The 22,080-nt window shown below is 36.5% G+C and overlaps 1 protein-coding gene across 2 annotated transcripts in view; it reads left to right on the top strand.

The window, feature by feature from the left end:
- The window catches only part of NUP155 (nucleoporin 155), a 61,978-nt gene that overhangs the window by 29,025 nt on the left and 10,873 nt on the right, over positions 1-22,080 (top strand). For both annotated transcript variants that reach the window (XM_004422746.3, XM_087443210.1), the window contains exons 19-28: positions 1,574-1,640; positions 2,670-2,785; positions 10,722-10,819; positions 13,391-13,521; positions 16,107-16,298; positions 16,971-17,109; positions 17,814-17,949; positions 20,112-20,265; positions 20,475-20,579; positions 21,512-21,666. In XM_004422746.3, coding sequence (XP_004422803.1) covers positions 1,574-1,640; positions 2,670-2,785; positions 10,722-10,819; positions 13,391-13,521; positions 16,107-16,298; positions 16,971-17,109; positions 17,814-17,949; positions 20,112-20,265; positions 20,475-20,579; positions 21,512-21,666 — 1,293 coding nt within the window. The remainder of the gene's footprint in view (positions 1-1,573; positions 1,641-2,669; positions 2,786-10,721; positions 10,820-13,390; positions 13,522-16,106; positions 16,299-16,970; positions 17,110-17,813; positions 17,950-20,111; positions 20,266-20,474; positions 20,580-21,511; positions 21,667-22,080) is intronic.

The raw sequence follows: 22,080 nt of genomic DNA, 5'->3' as shown, positions 1-22,080 counted from the left end.
TTTAACTCTCAGTTTGGGACATCATTTGTTTCTATTAAATTTTACTCATAGTTCTAGCTCACTTGTCCATCAGGAAGATTATTTTCTATCATTCAGCTGTTTTGTTATCTAACCATCTGTATTTGTTGCTGTGTTATATACATATATATATATATCTTCAAAATATATTTACATGTACATTAATATATAGTGTTACAAACCATTCCCTAGCTCAGTGACATATGTCTGCAAGTCAGCTAGGCAACTCTGGTCTTGGCTGGGCTCACACATGCATATGCAATCAGCTGAGGTTGAACAGAGCTCTGTCACTCTTGGCTGGACCCTGACATATTTAGGATCATGTTTGTACGCTGGTCTAGAATGTCCTTAGCTGGGACAGCTGGGTTGTTCTCCACATGGTTTCTCATGCTAGCAGACTAGCCAGGAATTATTCACTTGATGGTGGCAAGGTTCCATGAGAGAGAGTGGAAACTCACAAGCCTCTTGATGCCTAGGCTCAGAATTGGCCTACCATCATTTCTACCTCATTCACTTGGCAGGAGGTTGTCTCCAGGCAGATTTAAAAGGTAGGAAATAGGGGGCTGGCCCAGTAGTGCAAGTGGTTAGGTGCGCGCGCTCTGCTGTGGCGGCCCAGGGTTCGCCGGTTCGGATCCTGGACGCGCGCCAATGTACTGCTTGGCAAGCCATGCTGTGGCGGCATCCCATATAAAGTGGAGGAAGATGGGCACGGCTGTTAGCCCAGGGCCAGTCTTCCTCAGCAAAAAAGAGGAGGTTTGGCAGATGTTAGCACAGGGCTGATCTCCTCACACACAAAAAAAAAAGGTAGGAAATAGACTCCTCATTATCAGAGAGGCATCAAAGTCATATTGTAAAGAGGATAGGTGTAGGGAGGGATAAAGAATTACAGCCATTTTTATAATCAGTCTACCATATCATCTAGTTAGTTATCATGTCTGGTATGAATTTGTTTGTTTTTGGTGAGGAAGATTTACCCTGAGCTAATATCTGCTGCCAGTCTTCCTCCTCTTTTTACTTGAGGAAGCTTAGCCCTGAGCTAACATCTGTGCCACTCTTCCTCTATTTTGTATGTGAGTCACTGCCCCAGCATGGCTGATGAGTGGTAGGTCCACACCTGGGATCCAAACCCTCAAACTCAGGCCGCCAAAGTGTAGCGCACCGAACTTAACCACTATGCCACGGGGCCAGCCCCTATGAATTTTTTTTAGATTTGAGATGTATGCTTTCATTTGAATCATTTGCTTAAAAATATGATGAAACAGTGCAGAACCCCTTTGTAAATTTGTTTTTGCATTATAAGCTTCCTTATGTACAGTTCATTAACCCAGAACCTCTAGATTTTTCTTCAGCAATATTTAGTTATGCAAAATAACTTTAGATATGTCAGGTTTGAAAATTTTGTGGTTTTCTGTTCTTTGAGATAACATAGTAAAATGTTAAATGAAACTATTTCTACACTTTAAAAACTGAATAAACACATCGAAATGAATTTACTACATATTGTAATTACTTTTATTCAACTACATCACAAGCATTAAAACATTTTTTGTTCCAGAAACATCTGGGATGCTAGTTTAGTTGTGGAGAGAGTATTCAAGAGTGGCAACAGAGAGATCACTGCAGTAAGTTAAATAGTAGTATCCATTCTCTATATGTAACCAGTTTATGTTAGTAATGGATAAGTAGCTTGTTTCACATTTCTTGATGTTATAAACAAGATGCAATAATTATTTGTATGTGTTTGTGTACTTCTCCAATAAACTGTCCACCCCCTGAGTTAAGTCTCAGCTCTGTCACTTATTAACTGACGAGTAAATTTCTTAACATTTCAGAGCCAGATAACTCACTGTAAAATGAGAATAATAATATATCTTCCTCATAAGGTTGTTGTGAGGGCTGAATAGAGTCAGTCCTAGTACTTAATGTTGCTTAAAGTTACTATTTAATATTTTGCTTATATTAAAACTCCAAAACTCCATGGACTCAATACTGATTTGATGTACTTTCCACAGTGCTTTAAGAAAACATCTTGTAGAACTTTGTATTATCATAAATTCAGATAAGATTTTTTTTAATGTGAAATATGGACACATTTATTTTAAACTTTTTTCTTTTTAAAATGAAAAGATACCAAATATCTTTTCAACTCTGATACTCTTTTTTAAAGTTCACATTTCTAAGAATAAGAATGTATTTACTTAACATAGTATATGATTTCATTTATATGAAGTTCAAGAACAGGCAAAACTAATCTATAATGATAAAAGTAAGAAAAGTTGTTACCTAGGAGATAGAATAACTCATGACTAGAAAGGGGCATTAGGGAACTTTCTTGGGTGTTGGAAATATTCTATACTGTGGTTTGGGTCTGACTACATTAAAATGTAAAAAGTCATCGGGATTTGTGTATTGTACTGTCTGTAAATTATACCTCAGTAAAATCAGAACAGGAGGGGAGGGATGTGGGTATCTAGCCCTTGATTCTGGTCACCAAGTGTGAATTGATATAAGAAATAACTTTACTATTTATAAAGATAGGGCACCTCAAAATTATAACTTTATACTCAGTTATAGATATACAGAGTATGTGTTTTTTATATATACACTTTTTCAGTGTTTTTAAACTTTTTAAAATACTTCCTTTCTTACAGATTGAAAGTAGTGTTCCTTCCCAACTGCTGGAATCAGTGCTGCAAGAACTAAAAGGTTTGCAAGAATTTCTTGACAGAAACTCCCAATTTGCAGGAGGACCATTAGGAAATCCAAAGTAAGAATTAACAGGATTTATTTACTCTTTTTTTCTTTTGCTCAGATCTAATTAACACATTATAAAATTCATCCTTTTAAAATGTTTAGTTCAGTAGTTTTTAGTATATTCACAAGGTTATGCAATCATCACCACTGTCTAATTCCAGAATATTTTCATCACACCAAAAAGAAACTGTATACCCATTAGCAGTCACTCCCTGTCTTAGTTCAGGCTGCAATAAGAAAAACACTACAGACTGGCTTAAAACAAGAAACATTTATTTCTCACATTTCTGGAAGCTGGAACTGTGAGATCAGGGTGCCAGCATGGTTGAGTTCTGGTGAGGACCCTCTTCCTGGTTTACAGACAGCTCTTTCTTTCTGTGTCCTTACATGACAGAAAGAACACGAGAGAGCCAGCTCTCTGGTCTCTTCTTATAAGGATACTAATCTCATCATGGGCACTCACACTAAACCTAATTACCTCTCAGAGGCCCCACTTCCAAATACCATCACTTTGGGGATTAGGGCTTCAACCTATGAATTTGGTGGGACACAAAAATTCAGTCCATAGCACTCCCCAGTTCCTCCCGACCAGTCCCTGGCAACCACTAATCTACTCTCTGCTCTGTGGATCTGCCAAATTCTGAATCTTTTATATAAATGGAAATATACAATACGTGGCCTTTTGTTTCTGGCTTCTTTCCCATCGCATAATATTTTCAAGGTTTGCGTGTTGTAGTGTATAGCAGTACTTTGTTTCATTTTTCAGTTGATCATTTGATGCACATTTAGGTTATTTGAGCTTTTTGGCTATTAAGAATAATGCTGATACGAACATTCCTGTAAAAGTTTTTGTGTATGTTTAGGATGAACATATGTTTAGGATGAACGTTTTTTTAATCATAAAAGTAACATGAACTTTTTGTAAAAAATTCACATCATTCTGCAAAAGAATTATGATTTGAAGTATGACAGTATAAGCTTTTAAAAGTATATATATATATTTCTTTAAAAGTGAAAATAGGGGCTGGCCCTGTGGTGTAGTGGTTAAGTTCAGCACATTCTGCTTCGGCAGCCCGGCTTCACAGGTTTGGATCCCAGGGGCATACCTACACCACTTGTCAGCCGCACTGTGGCAGTGACACACATATAAAGTAGAGGAAGATTGGCACAGATGTTAGCTCAGGGCTCATCTTCTTTGAGAAAAAAAACAAGATTGGCAACAGATGTTAGCTTGGGGCAACTCATCCTCAGCAAGAAGAAAAAAGTGAAAATAGAATCTAAGTAGACATACTTTTATGAAATGTCGTTTACATTTGGTATATATCCTTCAGAGAATTCCAAATCAGTGGAATAAATTATCTTTTTTTTGTATTGGCTACATATTATTCCATTATCTGTATGCAAGCAATTAATGATATAACTCTAGTCATGATTAGGTTGTTTCTATTTCTGGATGTTATAAACAAGGTGCAGTGATTATTCTTCTTTGTACGTGTTTGTGTACTTGTTCAGTTATCCTCAGATGAATTTCTTTAAAAGTAGAATTATCGGGTGTAAGGGTTCTTGCACTTTTTTTTTTTTTTTTGAGGAAGATTGGCCCTGAGCTAACGTCTGTTGCCAATCTTCCTCCTTTTTTTTTTCTCCCCAAGGCCCTGGTAGATAGTTGTACATCATAGGTGTACATCCTTCTAGTTGCTCTATGTGGGACGCCGCCTCAGCATGGCTTGATGAGCAGTGAGTAGGTCCAGGCCTAGGATCTGAACCCGTGAACCCTGGGCTGCCATAGCAGAGCGCACGAACTTAACAGCTACGCCACTGGGCCAACCCCTGTAAGAGCTTCTTAAAATGATAATATGTAGTATTTAGTTGTCTCCTGAGAAGGTTACGTCGATTTTCTTTATTTTTAGCCTACAGAACGCTTTTAAGTGTATCTTAAACAACATATAAATCGATTTCTTCCCTGCTTTTTACCTCAGTTTAAGAGTCTTTGTCTTTTAATAGGAGATTTTAACCCCTTCCCATTTTGTTGGGATTAGTTAAAGGTTTGATCTTATTCTCACCATCCTGAATATGTGCTTTTTGTTGTGTTTCTTGTTTTTCTTGCCTTCCCCATTCTCTTATTTCACTGGATTGATCAGGCCTCGCCCCATCGCAAATACTGATTTAAAAGTTTTATATATGATTTTTCTTCCTCTAGTAGTTAGTTTTAAATTCTGAAAAAGACACATCTCAGTCAGCATTAATAATTGAACAGAATCTATTATCTTACCTCCTTCTCCTGCCCTCCACCACTATCCTTCTTCCTAAAAGAAAGGTCTTTTTTTTTTTCTTTTTCTTTTCTACCATTATGTTCTTCTGTTAATAGTTTCTAAGTAGTTTATTGAATTTTACAGTTATAACTGCAATTATCTGTTAATTTTATAACCTGCTACTTTACTGATTTTACTGTTTTTAGTAGTTTTTTTCATTGGGTTTTTTTGCATTTTTCAAATATGTAACCCTGTCACCTGCAAATAGAGATAATTTTACCTTTTCCTTTCCAACTGTAGTTGCTTTCTCCTGTCTGCATAGGCTGCTGTCTCCAACACACTGTTAAATAGTGGAGACAGAGTGGGCATCTGGTCTTGTTCCTGACTTTAGTGGAAAAGCATGTAGTGTTTCCCCATTAAAGAAGGTGCCTAGATGGACATAGTTTATCATGCTAAACACAGTATCCATCCATTTCTATTTTATTGGGTATTTTTATAAAGTGAGTGTTGGAGTTTGTCAAATGTCTTGTCTGCATTTTACAAAGATGATTATATAATTCTTTCCTTACCTTTATTAACAGAATTATATTAACAGATTTCCTAATTTCAACCAACCCTTGCATGCCTGCAACATTAGTGTCACTAAGTACAGGAATTTTTTAATAGCTTTTTTTTTTTTTTTAAACTGTTTTTTTTTTTTTTTTTTTTTTTAAGATTTTATTTATTTATTTTTCCCCCAAAGCCCCAGCAGATAGTTGTCTGTCATAGCTGCACATCCTTCTAGTTGCCGTATGTGGACACGGCCTCAGCATGGCCAGAGGAGCGGTGCGTTGGTGCGCACCCGGGATGCGAACCCGGGCCGCTGGCAGCACAGTGCGCGCACTTAACCGCCAAGCCACGGGGCCGGCCCTAATAGCTTTTTGAGATATAATTTATATACCATAAACTTCACTTATTTTAAATGTTCAGTTCAGTGACTTGTAGTAAATACATAGAATTGTGCAACCATTGTCACAATCCATTTTTAGGACATTTCTTTCACCCCAAAGACATCTCTCTTGTCCGTTTGCAGTCACTCCCCATTTCCACCCCTGAGCCCCAATTATTAATCTAGTCTATGTCTATAAATTTACCTATTCCTGACATTTCATATAAATGGAATCATACAGTGTGTGGTGTTTAGAGTCTGGCTTTTTTTGTTTAGCATATTTTGAGGTTCATGTTTGAGGTTTATGTCGTAGCGTGTGTCAGTGCTTCATTCCTTTTTATTGCCTAGTGGGTATGATATTTTAAGGTCGTAGTCCTTTTCTCTCAGATCTTCATATGCATTTTGCACCATTTTCTTCCTAAATTTTAATGTTGCAGAGAAAAAGTACATTGCCTTTCTGATTCTCTTTCCACTGTAAATGGCTTGTGTTTACTTTGAAATTTTTTATGCTTTCTTTTTCGATACTGAAAGTCAGAAATTACACCATAATGTCTTTAGCTCTGTGTTCTTTCAGTGTATGTTGAGAACTAAACATTTTCAATGAACATTTAGAACTAAAGACTTAAGCTTTGGTATATTTTCTTCTATTATTTTTATTTGTTTTATTTATTTATTTATTTATTTATTTATTTTTTGTGAGGAAGATAAACCCTGAGCTAACATCCATGCCAATCCTCCTCGTTTTGCTGAGAAAGACTGACCCTAGGCAAATACCTGTGCCTATCTTCCTCCGCTTTATATGGGACGTAGCCGCAGCATGGCCTGACAAGTGGTGCATCAGTGCACGCCCAGGATCCAAACCCGGGCTGCCAGCAGTTGAGCGCCACGGGGCCGGCCTATTATTTTTAAATTAGTGTACTATTCCACCTTTCCCATTCTCTTTGGAGAATCATATTGACTATCCTGGATCTAGCCTCAGTTTCTGCTCTTTTCTTCCATAATTTCCTTCCTTCCGTCCTTTTTTTTCTCCTGCAGATTGCAGAATTCCTAGAGTTGATGTTCTCAATCATTTAATTCTAAGTAACATTTGTTTAATTTCTCTGATTAATTTTTTTTTCCGGCCATTATATTTTTAATTCCAAGAGCTCTTTTATTTTCCAGTTTTTCCTTTTTCATGGCAACTAGCGCTTGTAATATGAATCCCAAATCTCACTGAGAATACAACTAGAATTGTTTTTCAAGTCTTTTCATTTTTCTTACGTTAGTTGTTTCATTGGGGGCTGTTGCTTTCAACTGCCCAGCATAGTCCATCTTTTCCAAGCTAGCAAATACATTATATTTGATGGTATTTTTCTGGCTGGGTTTATAAATTTTTATATTTACTGATTGATATAGGTAGCTGATTAGACCTACTTAGCAGTTGTGGTCAATGTTCAGTAGCAGACCATCATGCAAACAAAGCTCTTGTGAAGCTCCAAGGGTTAGTTTTACCCTAAAATATGATAAGAATATGGTAAAAATCTGAGATTAGGTCAACAGATAGATTTCCCCTCAATGTGCCAGGTAGACCAGTGAAGCTGTGGTTTCTCTCCAGTGAGTTGGGAGACTGTAGCAGCGTCAGCACCCTACATTATTTAACGTATTGTCATTTGGCTCCAGAGGAAATTTGGGCCTCGATGCCAGGGCCAACTAGATAAGATTTAACTTTTATTTTGTTTATTCTTTGCCAACTGGTCCTCTCCAGCCTTTAATAATTGGATTTTAGAGTTATTTATACCAGTTAGAGCTTGAAGTTGCCAATGGATTGAAAGAAAGAAGTTCTAATAGCAATGGGATACCCTAGTGCATTAGCCTGCTATGTTAATCCCATCTAATGTGCCTGCCCTGCCCCCCATGTTTGTTATGGTGGCCTAGAGTTTGCTAAGGAGCAATATAACCACCAACATTAGGAGCCTACTGGAGCCCTCTGCAACAAATCCACCATTTTGTTTGTGAGCTGTTTGCTCTTATGAAAAAGTAAAGTATGTGATTGAACACTGCATTTAGTCAGCCTACATGGGGGAAGAGACACCCTTGCTGAACTGATGTCCTGCTATAATTCTCAAAAATTTTAAAAAATATTCCCTTCTTCAACTATCTGGTTATCCTGAGATTCATTTTGAAAGATTCATTCAGAAAGTGTGGATAAATGTTTACTTCTTTGTCTTTATTTACCAAATTTAAAAGTAATGAATTGGTTTCCAACATCCTCCGAAGATGCGTAGCATGATTTTTTGTTTGTTTTTTGTCATATAGTAAAATTCACCTTTTTTCAGTGTGCAGTTCTATGAGTTTTGATAAATGCATAATATTGTATAACCACCACCACCACAGCCAAGATACCAAACAGTTCCATCATGCCCCAGAATTTGTCTTGTGCTGTCTGTTGTATCCGAACTGCCCTCCCACGCCTAACCCTGGCCGCCACTGATCTCTTATTCACCTCTAGTTTTGCCTTTTCCAGAATGTCATATAAATTTATTCATATTGCTGCATATATCAGTCCTCCAGAGAACGTCAGTCTTGTTTGTTTCAGCAGGCAGTCTACCTTAATTAGGTTCAGACTGCAGGTTCTGTCTTCCATTCTGTGGGCAGTGATTCCAATGTCAGTTTAGTTTTCAAAGCCTTTGCTGTGCTCTTTGGGTCTGTCCCTCACATGAATCTCTCACGGGGTATTCTGGAACTTGTACAGTGGTTTATATCTCAGTTCAGTTCTTAGAATCTTTGCTATGTTTCTTTGGGTATGTTCCATGCATATATAGCTCGGGGAGTGAGCCCAGAAGTTGTGTTGATCATACACAGACTTAGGGGATCTCCTTCTTCAGCCTCTTCTTGCTATGACTTCCCTCACATTCTCTAGCTCCTAGGGGTCCCTTTTAGTGGTCCTCTAGATAGAAAATCAGTGCCTCTCTCAGTTTTAGCTCCCTTGGTGACATGCAGTTTTGCAGAAATGGTGGTTTCTTTGGAGCAAAGCAGCAAGAGAAAATAACTGATTCCCTCCAACTCTTCAGACCATGGGGCCCCCTTCTCCTAGGTCCTCTGTTCCAGGGTTTTTCAACCTTGGCACTGTAGACATTATGAACTAGATAATTCTCCATTGTGAGGGCTGTCCTGTGCATTGTAGGAAGTTTAGGAGCATGCTCAGCTTCTACCTACTAGATACCAGTAGCTCTCCCTAGTCATGACAATCAGAATGTCTCCAGACCTTGCTGAATGTTACCTGCGAGTTTTACTGTCCACACGGTTCTGAGACTCGGCTCACCTTTGGTCAAAGCCTAGAGATAAAGGAGTAGGGGAAAAAAACCCATTAACTCACCTCCATATGGGTTGTCATTTGAGTTTTGACTTCCCGTCCTCTAGCTGTGTGCTGTTACTGACTTTTCATAGTCCTCAGATAGTAGTTACATTTTGTATTCTGTCCTGGGTTTTCAGTTGTAGGCAGTGGGAAGAGGCCATAGTATAGGCTCACTCCATCTCAGCCAGCGCCATCAGTTGAGGCTTTTATTTAGTGTCATTATGAATCTGTGGTTTTAAACATATTTAATGTGTTTCAGTCTGTTGCAGGTTTTTTAAATAGAAAATGGTCCCATCTTTTGCCTCTTCAGATTGCTCTGGAGTCATTTTGACATTAGTCTTTGGTAGCTTCTTTGCTTTCTAGTATGACAAAACGTCCCAGGATCATTTGGTACAATTCCTGCCCTAGACCTGGAATCAGCCATTTCTTCAGAAAGCCCTGGTTTCTTTTGGTAGGAAATCATATGAGAGACTACATCTGGAGGTATTCATTGCTCCTGGTCAAGCTGTATATTGTTTTGTTTTTATTTTTTAATGAAACAGAATTGTGAGTTGTGCTGTTGTTTTCAGTTCAGATTTAAAATTACAGTTTTTGCTAAATTTCTTTTACCCTAAAGATCTTGTTTTCTAACAACATTGACATAATTACTTACTTGCTTTATTCTATGATGTACCAGTTATAGCTTCAGTAGTCATATACTTTTGAAGCTGACCAAGTGTCAGCTACCGAATAGAAATTTTTCCTGAAAGTTTATCAGTCTTTTCTTCTCATCCCTGAAGTTGCATTAACAGCTCAAATATCAGATTCTTCACCAAATCAGCACCAAGTGCTCTTTCTTGCTCATTTCTCTCAGTGGCCAGTATTTCCTTACAGATTCTTTGCTTTTTACTTTTGTCCTGGGGTTTTCTCATCTGTAAAATGAGATTCTTGATAGTACCTACCTGATAGATTTGTTGTGCGTATTAAATTAAATCATTGGTGGAGGCAAAAAAAGTGTTCAATAAAAGGAAACTATTATTATTCATCTGCTCGCAGTGAAACTTCAAACATCTGAGAGATTAAAATGCTTCGTTTAAATTGTTATCATTGATTTGCCAGTGATTATTTCACTAATCTAAAAAGCAAAAAAAAAAAGTGTTTACAATATATTGTAGTTTATTTATATGAAATATTCAGAATAGGCAAATTTATAGAGACAGTAAATAGACTAGTGGTTGCTTCAGGTAGAGGTGGGAAAAAGGGGGAAGTGGGGATTGACTTCTAATGGGGGATGGGTGAAAATGTTCTGAAATTCAATTGTGGTGGTAGTTGCACAACCCTATGAATATATTTTAAAATTTAAATTGTACACTTTAAAGGTTGAATGGCATGGTATATGAATTACGTATCAATAAAGCTGTTAAAAACACAAATACACATTCTGGAATTTCTGTTTCAGTACTACTGCCAAAGTGCAGCAAAGGCTGATAGGATTCATGCGTCCTGACAATGGAAATACCCAGCAAATGCAACAGGAGCTGCAGAGGAAGTTTCATGGTAAATTATTGCTTCTGATCAGTTAAATGTACATGACCCCAGTAAAGAGTTTTATTAGTTAAATAGAAAATAATGGACGTCTCTCAATAAGATCTAGTTTGGGATAATGCAAATATTTTTTATTAAAATATCATTGTGATTGGGGAAAATGGGACAATATGGATATCATGTATTTCTATAACTTTCAGCCCATAAATTTGTTTCCTTTCCTCCATCAGAAAACATGATATATACCTTATTTTTTAATGAGTGGGTTTTTTAATTGGTAAAAAGTTTACCATTTTAACCATGTGTAAGTGCACAATTCAGTGGCATTTAGCACATTCACATTGTTGTGCATACATCGCCACTATCCATCTCCAGAATTTTCTTCATCTTCCCAAACTGAAACTCAGTACCCATGAAACAATAACTCCCCATTTTCCCCTGCCTCTGCCCCTGCCCCTTGACAACCACCATTCTTTTTTTCTGTCTCAGAATTTGGCCACCCTAGGTACCTCATATAAGTAGAATCATACAGTATTTGTCCTTTTGTGACTGGCTTATTTCACTTAGCATATTATCTTCAAAGTTCATCCATGTTATGGCATGTGTCAGAATTTTCTTCTTTTTTAAGATTGAATAATATTCCATTGTATGTGTACACCACATTTTGTTTATCTGTTCATCCATTTGTGGACACTTGAGTTACCCCTTCTGGGTATTGTGAATAATCCTGCTATGAACATGATCTACAAATATAAATTTGAGTCCTTGCTTTCAATTCTTTTGTTATATACCCAGAAGTGGAATTGCTGGATCATATGGTAATTATATTTTTAGTGTTTTGAGGGAGCTCCCTTCATACTGTTTTCCATAGCAACTGCACCATTTTACATTCCTACCAGTAGTGCACAAAGGGCTACAGTTTCTCCATGTACCAGTTATTTTTCAAATTATTATTTTTTATAATATCCATCCTAATAGGTATGAAGTGGTATCTCATTGTGATTTTGATATGCATTTTCCAAATGATTATTGACAAACCTTTTTACAGGGTTAAAAATGTGTATCAAATTTTTGGCTGTGTTATTTATTTATTATAAACAGTAACAAAGGAAAGAGCAAGGGAACTGAAAAATTCTCATGAACATCAGTTATTCTGGTTATAAATTGGAATAATAACAAATTATTGCTTAAATTTTGCCTATCATTCAATTTTTTTAAGTTCTTTTGTCTTCTGTTGTTTGAGCCAATTATTCTGGCTGATAGAACTTTGCCAATTAAGACCCAGCCATTTACTCTTGTCCCAAGGTACTTCCTTCCCTTCCTGCTGGCCCTTGTTTTCTGTTCACTGTTTTGTAAATGCTTTTTTCACTACTGCTAATGAAACTTCAGTAAGGCCTCAAGCCTACCAATACCAAGCATTAGTAAAGATTTATACAAATAGGAACATTCAAATTGCTGGCAGTATACGCTGCAATGACCATTTTGGAAAGCAGTTTGATCATATATGTATAGCAAAAGCTGAAAATGCATGTATAGTCAAACCAGCAGTTCACTAGGTGTACGTCCTAGCGCAGTCTTTTTCAGGCTGTTTTCCCACAGTAAGACCCAAATTTACCTGATTTACGTTTGCATTATGACCCAGACGTTTAAAAGCATACACACACAACTGAAACAAAATTTCAGAAAGTAACTCTACCTGTTTTACACTGTAATATTTCTTTCCTTTTTTATTCTATTCTATCTCCTTTTTAAGGAAAAAAAAAACTGTCAGGACTGACTGAATTGATTTCATGACTCACCAGTGCATCTTAATCCAAAGTTTGAGAAACTCAGTCCTGGAGAAACCTGACTGCTTTCCAGGAGGTCCAGGAGACCTTTTTTAAGGATATTGATTGCATTATTGTTTTAGTAGCAAAACATTGGAAACAATATAAATGTCCTTCAGGTGGAGAGTGGACCTGATTATAGTATACTTGCATGATGGAACACTGCAATTAAAATAAATGTGTTAGATTTAGATTTAGATTTATAAATATAGATAGCCTGCAAAAATATAACTGGGTGGAAGGAACAATGGTGTAAATTATTTTAAAACACAGCAGTATTTTTATTGCTTACGTGTACACACACACAAACACCCAGAAACACATATATATAGTGAGAGGATAAAAATATGAATTCAACAACTCATGATCATAGTTTCCTATGATGAGAGGAGGGAAGAGAACAATGGGGGGCCGGCCCCGTGGCTTAGCGGTTAAGTGCGTGCTCTCCACTGCCGGCGGCCCGGGTTCAGATCCCGGGTGCGCACCGAGGCACCACTCCTCCGGCCATGCTGAGGCCGCATCCCACATACAGCAACTAGAAGGATGTGCAGCTATGACAGACAACTATGTGCTGGGGCTTTGGGGGAAAAATAAATAAATAAAATATTAAAAAAAAAAAAAAAAAAAAAGAGAACAATGGGGATTTCAACCTTAACTGTAGTTGTTTTTATTTGAGGTAAAGTGTTGATTTACTTGAAATAAAACAACTTAATTTATGTTATTTTATAAAACTTCATTAGTTGTGTTTTATAATTAGAGGCTCAACTGAGTGAAAAGGTCTCACTTCAAGCAATCCAGCAGTTGGTTCGAAAATCGTACCAGGCTCTGGCTTTATGGAAACTTCTTTGTGAACATCAATTCACTATCATTGTAGGAGAACTTCAGAAGGTAGGAAATTTTTTTTCCCCTTAAGATCATACTGTTAATACTATGCTTAGTTTTCTTTTGAGTGAGCTTTAATCTTATATTTGGGCTTGGGAGGGATTATTTGGGGAAGCATTTAGGGTATGATAAAGTTAGTGTGTTATAGGAAGATTGCACTAAAGTGTGATAACTCGAGGGATCCACTTTGTTAAAGCCACAAGTTTTTACAGTATATAAGAACTTTATAGAGGTATGCGAATGAAATCTTACTTTACCAAATTATTTTTTGAAGTAGTGGATTGTAACCTTTATTTGGGCTGCAGATTCCTTTGGAAATCTGATCAAAACTCTGTCTCACTCTCAAAGAATGCATACAGACACGTACACAAAATTTTCGCATGTAATTTCAAGGGGTCCCGTAACCTAAATTAAACATTCCTTCTTTAAAGAAAGATGGTTACCATTGTGGGAAATGAATGGTTCATATTTCTCTTGCTGTCCTCATTTGAATGCTTTTTAAAAGTAATAATTTGCTTCATCTAAGTATTAAACCATTTAGGGGGAATGTATTTCTGCGTATTATTCAATTGTGAACATGTCTAAAGATAATGAAAATAGGGCAAATACTATAACTAATCTTCATATACACTTGACTCATATTTAGCATTTTAAAGATTTTCCCAACTTTACCTAATCCTCCTTTTTTCTTTTTCTTTATTGAATTTAAGGTGGATCCCAGACATCATGTCATTTCATTCCTACTTAACTTTAATATGTATTTCTAAAAAAAGATGGACATTTCCTTAAATAACAATGTCATTATAACACTTGGCAATATTAACAGTAATTCTTTCGTAGCATCTAAAATAATGAAATTTCTATGATTGTCTTAAATATCTTTTTACAGATTGGTTGATTCAAATCAGAATCTAACCAATTGGTTCACTCATGGAATTTGATTTTTGTTTCTCTTAAATCTCTTTCAATCTAGAGCAATTTTTCCTTCTTTTTTCCCTTGGTTTTACCTTGTAGGTATTGGGTCATCAACCGTGTAGAATGTCCAACATTCTGAGGTTGTCTTCACCTTCATTGTAGTGAACTTGTTCCTCTATTTCCTGCATTTTCTGTAAAATGGAAGTTGAGTCTACAGAGGCTTGATTAAGTTCAGGTCCATTTATATGAGGACAAATAGAATGCTTCATAGGTAGTGGTTTCTATGTCAGACTGTATTTATTAGACCAAAAGCTTTGATTGTCCCACTTTTAGTGATACTAAAATTGATCACTGGATTCAAGAAGTAAGTCCAATCTTGCCATTGTGAAATTCTCCATCAGACTTTGAAACTTTCATTATCTATTGATAATCATTGCCTGAATTAGTTATTTTATTTAGCATTACAACATGGTCATTTTCTAAATATTTGCTTTTTTCCATATTTATTAACTGCAATTCTATAAAGAAATTATTTTCTCTTATCCTCTAGGGCTATTTGGTTACCCTGAAATGTTTAATTCTTGACTTTGTGTGTGTGTGTGTGTGTGTGTGTGTGAGGAAAATTAGCCCTGAGCTAACATCTGTTGCCAATCCTCCACTTTTTTCTGAGGAAGATTGGCCCTAGGCTAACATCCATGCCCATCTTCCTCTACTTTATATATGGGACACTGCCACAGCATGGCTTAATAAGTGGTGCGTAGGTCCGCGCCCGGGATCCGAACCTGTGAACCCTAGGCCGCTGAAGCAGAACACATGAACTTAACCACTACACCACCGGGCCGGCCCCTAATTCTTGACTTTTAAGTACCAGTTTTCAAAGTTAAAAGGCAATCCCCCAGTTCTTTCCAGTAGTGTCCAATCAGTTGTTTTGTTTGTGGTTTTATTTCTTTTAAGCACATACTTTTTTTTCTTTTTAAAAACCCAATTTAAAAATGTTTAATTATGAAAACTGTTTTCCAGGCCAGGTAGAATAATGCTTTTTTTTTTATTGGGTGATAAACATAACATAGGTAAATTTTTAGCCTAGGTATCTTTTTGTGATCCATCTTAAAAGTTTCCTTCCTTGCATTACGAATTGTGTGCTCAAGGAATGCAAATTAAGTATTAGTCCAGTATTTAAACACAGATTGGATATTTGCTGAAATTTAGAAAAAAGAAATAGCAGTCAAATCACTAAACAATATTTTACTGTGGTATAAAATCACCTCAATACTTTAGAACTCCATTTTAACAAGAAAATTTGTTCAAAATGAGATCACACTCCAATCTTAGAAGGCCTTGAATAATAGAATTCTAACATGATTGAGGAAAAGTGAATGTAAGCCCAAGTTCTTTCCTGGTTATAACTAAAGTCTGTAGACGTGGCTCTAATTTTGGTTCTACCTGGGTCTTACTTTCCTCATTTGTAAAGTGAGAGATTTGGACTAGACATACTGTGGGTTCTTTTCCAACTCTATTTGATTCTATGAAAGTTTGCAAAAATGTGTTAGTTTGTATAGTTTAGTATATTTTCTTTTGAATTGTAGACTCTATTAATATTTTGGTTATTTTAAATTATTGGAAATATGATATTCCTATGTTTTGATTGAGAAAAGGATTTTCTTTTATACTCCTAGGAATTTCAAGAGCAGTTGAAAATCACCACCTTTAAAGATCTGGTAATCAGGGACAAAGAACTGACTGGAGCATTAATTGCTTCTCTTATCAACTGCTACATCAGAGATAATGCTGCTGTTGATGGCATTAGTTTACACTTACAGGATATCTGCCCACTTCTGTATAGCACTGATGATGCAGTTTGTTCTAAGGTATGATGCTTTCTTACCTATTTCAGTGTTTTCTTACAGGAGGTTTCATGGTATGATGAAAAGTACACTAAAACTGGAATCAGGAACTATCTTCTTTTACTTAATATATGACCTTGGGTAGGTCTCTTAACCTCTCCTGGCCTCAGAATTCTCGTCTGTGTAAGAAATGGGTTGGAATGTATGATTTCTTAAAATCCATGTATATTAAAGTTTTTCATAAAGAATCTTTGATAGTATTTCTAGGCTATATTTAAAAAGACAGTGGTTAAACATGCTTCTTCTTAGAAATTAAGGAAAATCACTGAAACTTTAAGTCTGTAATGAATTAGAGTTAATTGGGCAATTTTTATTGATCCTTTCCTACAGGTGGAAATAACTTAAAAAATCAGTGTCCCACGGACTGCCTGCTGACCAATAATGTATTGATTAGGCAAGAGATTTACCAGTCAAAGCTATCTTGCTTAACGTATTTGTGAGAGGAGTTAAGAATAGCTAGGATTTTTTGGCAAAAACTTTTCTGCCTAAAATTAAGAAGTAAGTTTGTAGAGTTGTTTTTATTTTTGATGATAATAAACCAGATGTAAATTTAGACATAGACCAAAACTTATGTTGACAGCATCATCTGTTGCTTGATTTTATATCTTTTTACCTTTCTATCATCTCTACTGCTAGGCAAATGAGCTCCTTCAGCGTTCCCGACAAGTTCAAAATAAAATTGAAAAGGAGAGAATGTTAAGGGAATCATTAAAGGAGTATCAAAAAATCAGCCATCAGGTGGACCTATCCAATGTTTGTGCTCAGTACAGACAAGGTGAGAAACAAAATGTTCTTCATACCTTTTGCTTACCTCAGGGGACAAATGACTATGTGAATAAAACAAGGTAATGATGAAGAGCTTCTTCCCAGAGGCAAATATTCCTTCAACTTCAGTGCATGACAGAGGAAATTCATGCCTTGTGTTTTAGTATTTGATGACTGCGCTGGCCCCTGCAAAAGCTGTAATGCTCTTTTTATATCTTGAAATAGGTAACTTTTTAACATTGGAGTTTCAGTCCTTGTCCAGTTAAACTACTACTGTATTAGATTGCTTTCTGGGTTACATTTATTTTTCAGATGCTTTAAATTCTTTTAACTAATTTTTAAAATATTATCTGCTTGCTTTAAAATTACTTTAAATCATATCTAACACAATGGAAAAGTAGTAACTGTTAGCACCGATATTGTTTTGAATTTCAGGATTTATTTTTTTCTGTCAAGGAGCTGAAACCCTACTTTTTGTTATTTTAAATATGAACATTTTTTCCCAATGAAGAAAATATATTTAATAGCTGCCTTTTAGGTATGTTGGGACTTTGTTCTTTGGTAGGCCCATCAGAAATAGATATTGTCGACAGGGTGACTAATATACAGTAGAAACATAATAACCTTGATCAGTATTTTTATAAGCCAGCTAAGGAAAAATGAATCCAGCTTAATAATAAGCCTTAACTCTTTGTCCTTTTTATTTCCCATTAGTGCGTTTTTATGAGGGTGTGGTGGAGCTCTCTCTTACTGCTGCAGAGAAAAAAGATCCTCAGGGTCTTGGACTTCATTTCTATAAACATGGAGAGCCAGAAGAAGACCTCGTGGGACTTCAGGCTTTCCAAGAAAGGTGAGTTTTATCACCTTAGCAGATTTTCAACTTTATGGATACAGACTTTTCTTTGTGTAAAGTTTGATTGATAGTATTAGGAAAATAATATATCAAATACAACTCTTATGAAATTAAATCATACTTTCACTTAAAAATGTCTTGTTTTATCAAAGGGCTCAATCAGGATTATAATTCTTAGCCTAGGGATAAAATTTTAGTCTGGTGAAAATTCTTAGGGTCTTATCAGCATTTTTGAACTCGCCTCTGTGGTTTTTCTGAGACTTGATTAATGTCAATTTTATTTATTTATTTGTTTGTTTATTTTTGCTGAAGAATATTCGCCCTGAGCTAACACCTGTGCTGATCTTCTTCTATTTTGTATGTGGGTCGCTGCCACAGCATGGTTGATGAGTGGTGTAGGTCCCCACCCAAGATCAAACCTGTGAACCCAGTCCACCAAAGCAGAGTGTGCTGAACTTAACCACTACACCGCAGGGCCAGCCCCTGTTAATGTCAGTTTTAAATGAGATAACTTATTTGGAAACAAAACTGCCTCCCTGGCCCCAATTTCTGGTTCTGGGTGAAGATTAGTATTTTATTTTAAAGGATTATTTTTGTCTAGGAAAGCTTTTATTTCTCCATCGTATCTGAAGGATAATTTTGCTGGATAGAGTATTCTTGCCTGGTAGTTTTTGTCTTTCAGTATTTTGAATGTATCATTCCATTCTCTCCTAGCCTGTAAGGTTTCTGCTGAGAAATCTGCTGAAAGCCTGATAGGGGTTTTCTTTGCAGGTTATTTTCTTCTGTCTTGCTCCCCTTAATATTTCTTCTTTGTCATTGACTTTTGCCTGTTTTACTGTTATATGCCTTGGAGAAAGTCTTTTGCATTGCTATAATTAGGAGTTCTGTTGGCTTCATGTTCTCGTGAAAGTCCAGTTCCTTCCCAAGGTTTGGAAAGTTCTCAGCTATTATTTCTTTGAACAAAGTTTCTGCTCCTTTCTCCCTCTCTTCTCCCTCTGGGATACCTATAATCCTTGTGGTACTTTTCCTAATTGAGTAAGATATTTCTCGAAGAATTTCTCCATTTTTTTAAAATGTTAGTTCTCTTTCCTCTTCCACCTGAAGCATTTCTAGATTTCTATCTTCTGGGTCACTTATTCTCTGCTCCATAAGGTCTGCTCTGTTTTTTCTGGCTTCTACATTATTTTTTATCTCATTAATTGTGTTCTTCATATCTAGGATTTCTGTATAGTTTTTTTTAGGGGCTTCAGTCTCTTTGAAGTATTCCTTCTGTTCATTAATTTTATTCCTGGGCTTACTGAACTATCTTTCTGTGTTTGCTTGTAACTTGTTGAGTTTCCTAATGACAACTATTTTGAATTCTCTCTCTCTCACTCTGCATTCCTGCAGGCTGACCCACAGCTGCTCAGCAGGTTGCACTCTCAGGGGTGGGGTGCCTTCATGCAGGCTAAGCCACGGCCACTTGATGGGGAGTGTTCCCATGGGAGGGGCTGCTGCAGCAGGGTTGGTGCTCCTCCAGGCCAGGCTACCACTCCCAAAGCGTTCTCGCATGGGCCTTCACTACCAGTCCTGCCGGCGGTGCGTGAGGATCCGAGTTGTGGATTGCTGCCACTGGCGGTGGGGGCCTTCTCCTTTAGTTCTGCTGCTTCCCAGGGTCCCCTACACCCACCTTCAGATGTATAGCTGCATGGATCTCTCAGGCATCCTGTTGTGTTGTATAAGGAATCCTCTATTGGTTATTGGATGTCCATTTAGTTGTATCTTAGAGGGGAGAGACACAGGGAACCACTCGCTCTGCCATCATGCTGACATCACTAAAGGATTATTTTGGAATGTTCACAATTTGGTTGAGACTGTTAAAGACAAAAGTGTATGGCCATAAAGGAAATATATCACCTATCTAAGACATGTTTTTGTTAATACATTCATTTTTATAACTTACTTTTTTATGTTGAACCAAATGCTTCTCCAGCCTATTGAAAAAGTATATGATTTGTATTATTTTTGTTACCAGGTGTGTGTGTGTGTGTGTGTGTGTGTGTGTGTGTGTGTGTATTCTCCAAAATAGTCTTCAGTCTTGTGTGTATTTCAATTAGATAAGATAAATCAGTTGCTGTCTAATTAAATAATGTAATTGCTCATTTTCCATTCTTTTTCAGATTAAACAGTTACAAGTGTATTACAGATACACTTCAAGAACTGGTAAATCAAAGTAAGGCTGCTCCTCAGTCTCCCAGTGTACCCAAAAAACCTGGGCCTCCAGTATTGTCATCTGATCCCAATATGCTGAGTAATGAAGAAGCAGGACATCATGTAAGGGACATAGCATATTTTCATTCTGAAAATACACTGTGTTTAGAAGCTCTTTGTGTTAGTGGTAGCATAATCATCTTGGAAAAAGTCGTAGCTCTTAGAACTTATCATTTAAGGATTCTTGATTTCTTATCAGGAGTTTATAAGGCTAAGGATCGTGACAACAGAGCCTTTAACTGTACTAATCTTTACTGTTTTCTTTATTTTAGTTTGAACAGATGCTTAAATTGTCACAACGATCCAAAGATGAGCTCTTTAGTATTGCCCTTTATAATTGGCTAATACAAGCTGACCTTGCAGATAAGCTGCTGCAGGTAAAAAATGTTTTTTTATTCCAATATTGTTAATTTATATTTTTAAATAGCATAACTCAGTGGGTTAAGCACATAGATAGCTATAGGAAGTTGTTTCTCATCCTGTACCTACTGTTAGTGTTAGTGTAAAGCAAAGTAATACAGTATCTCTTCCTAGTAGGCAAAGTAGGCCATTGCTCTAATTTTATTGTTATTTAGAAGCTGATTGGGATTATTTATATTGTGGGGTGGAGATCACTGGAATATGAATTAGGAGACCTGAACTTTGTCTTAGCTCTGCTGTTAAGTCACTATGTGGCTTCACTCATGTCCTTGCACTATCCTAAGTCCCAGGGTTCCTCAGTTTGTAAAATAAAGACGTGGCATTTGATAATTTCAGGGATGCCTTTGAGTTCAGATTTTAGGAATCAATAGCTGTGTTCTCAAAGTTTATTAAAAGATTTGTAATTGGGGCCGGCCCTGTGGCTTGGTGGTTAAGTGTGCGCGCTGCGATGCTGGTGGCCCGGGTTCGGATCCCGGGTGCGCATCGAGGCACCGCTTCTCCGTTCATCCTGAGGCCGAGTCCCACATACAGCAACTAGAAGGATGTGCAGCTACAACATACAACTATCCACTGGGCTTTGGGGGGAAAAAAAATAAAATAAATAAAATCTTTAAAAAAAAAAAAAAAAAAAGATTTGTAATTGGATTATAATAAATTATTTTTATCAGCTTAATGCAACTATGATAGGAACTCTCATTAACTGTGGTAAAACAAAAATCATTTATAATGAGAAAAATTGCCCTCTTTTTTATCTGTTGTTGGATTATAATTTTGTTTATGTATTCATAAAACAAGGCACACCTGTAGTTGTCTTAAAACTGTTACGTTTACTACGTAAAGAGGAAGTAGGTGGTCAGAAAATGTTTCTGAGTAACTGTACAATTTCCAGATTGCCTCTCCATTTCTGGAGCCACATCTAGTCCGAATGGCCAAAGTTGATCAAAACAAAGTCCATTATATGGATTTACTCTGGAGGTATTATGAGAAGAACAGAAGTTTTAGTAACGCTGCTCGTGTCCTGTCCAAATTGGCTGACATGCATAGGTATGGCATAATATTCCCACTGTGAAGAGTGATAGTTCATCCAGATTTCAAAAATTAAATAAAACCTCATTCAGGTTATACATAGAATTTTATGCTTTTATATGTAGAATTTTATGCTTTTACTTGGATTTACCTGAAGTTTACAGTTTTTTCTTTTTCTGTTAGTTTTGTTTTTAATGTGTAGGAGGTACTAAAAGAATACCTAAGACCCTCTCTGTTCAAACTGTCTTCTAAATCATTTTCTTTAAAGTATGTCTTTAGATTCTTGCTTACTAACAGCAATAAATTACTATTTTTAAGTAAAAGGACAAAAACTACTCCAAGGCTTTATAATTTTAAATGTTTTACTAATTCCAGGCTAATTTCCTCTACTCTGACATTGGTTTAAATTACTGAAAAGGTCTTAGAGCATGT

This window comes from Ceratotherium simum, chromosome 18 (genome assembly GCF_057802395.1).
Source record: "Ceratotherium simum simum isolate JZ-2026a chromosome 18, ASM5780239v1, whole genome shotgun sequence".
NCBI lineage: Eukaryota > Metazoa > Chordata > Mammalia > Perissodactyla > Rhinocerotidae > Ceratotherium > Ceratotherium simum.
This window is presented reverse-complemented; position numbering and strand designations above follow the sequence as displayed.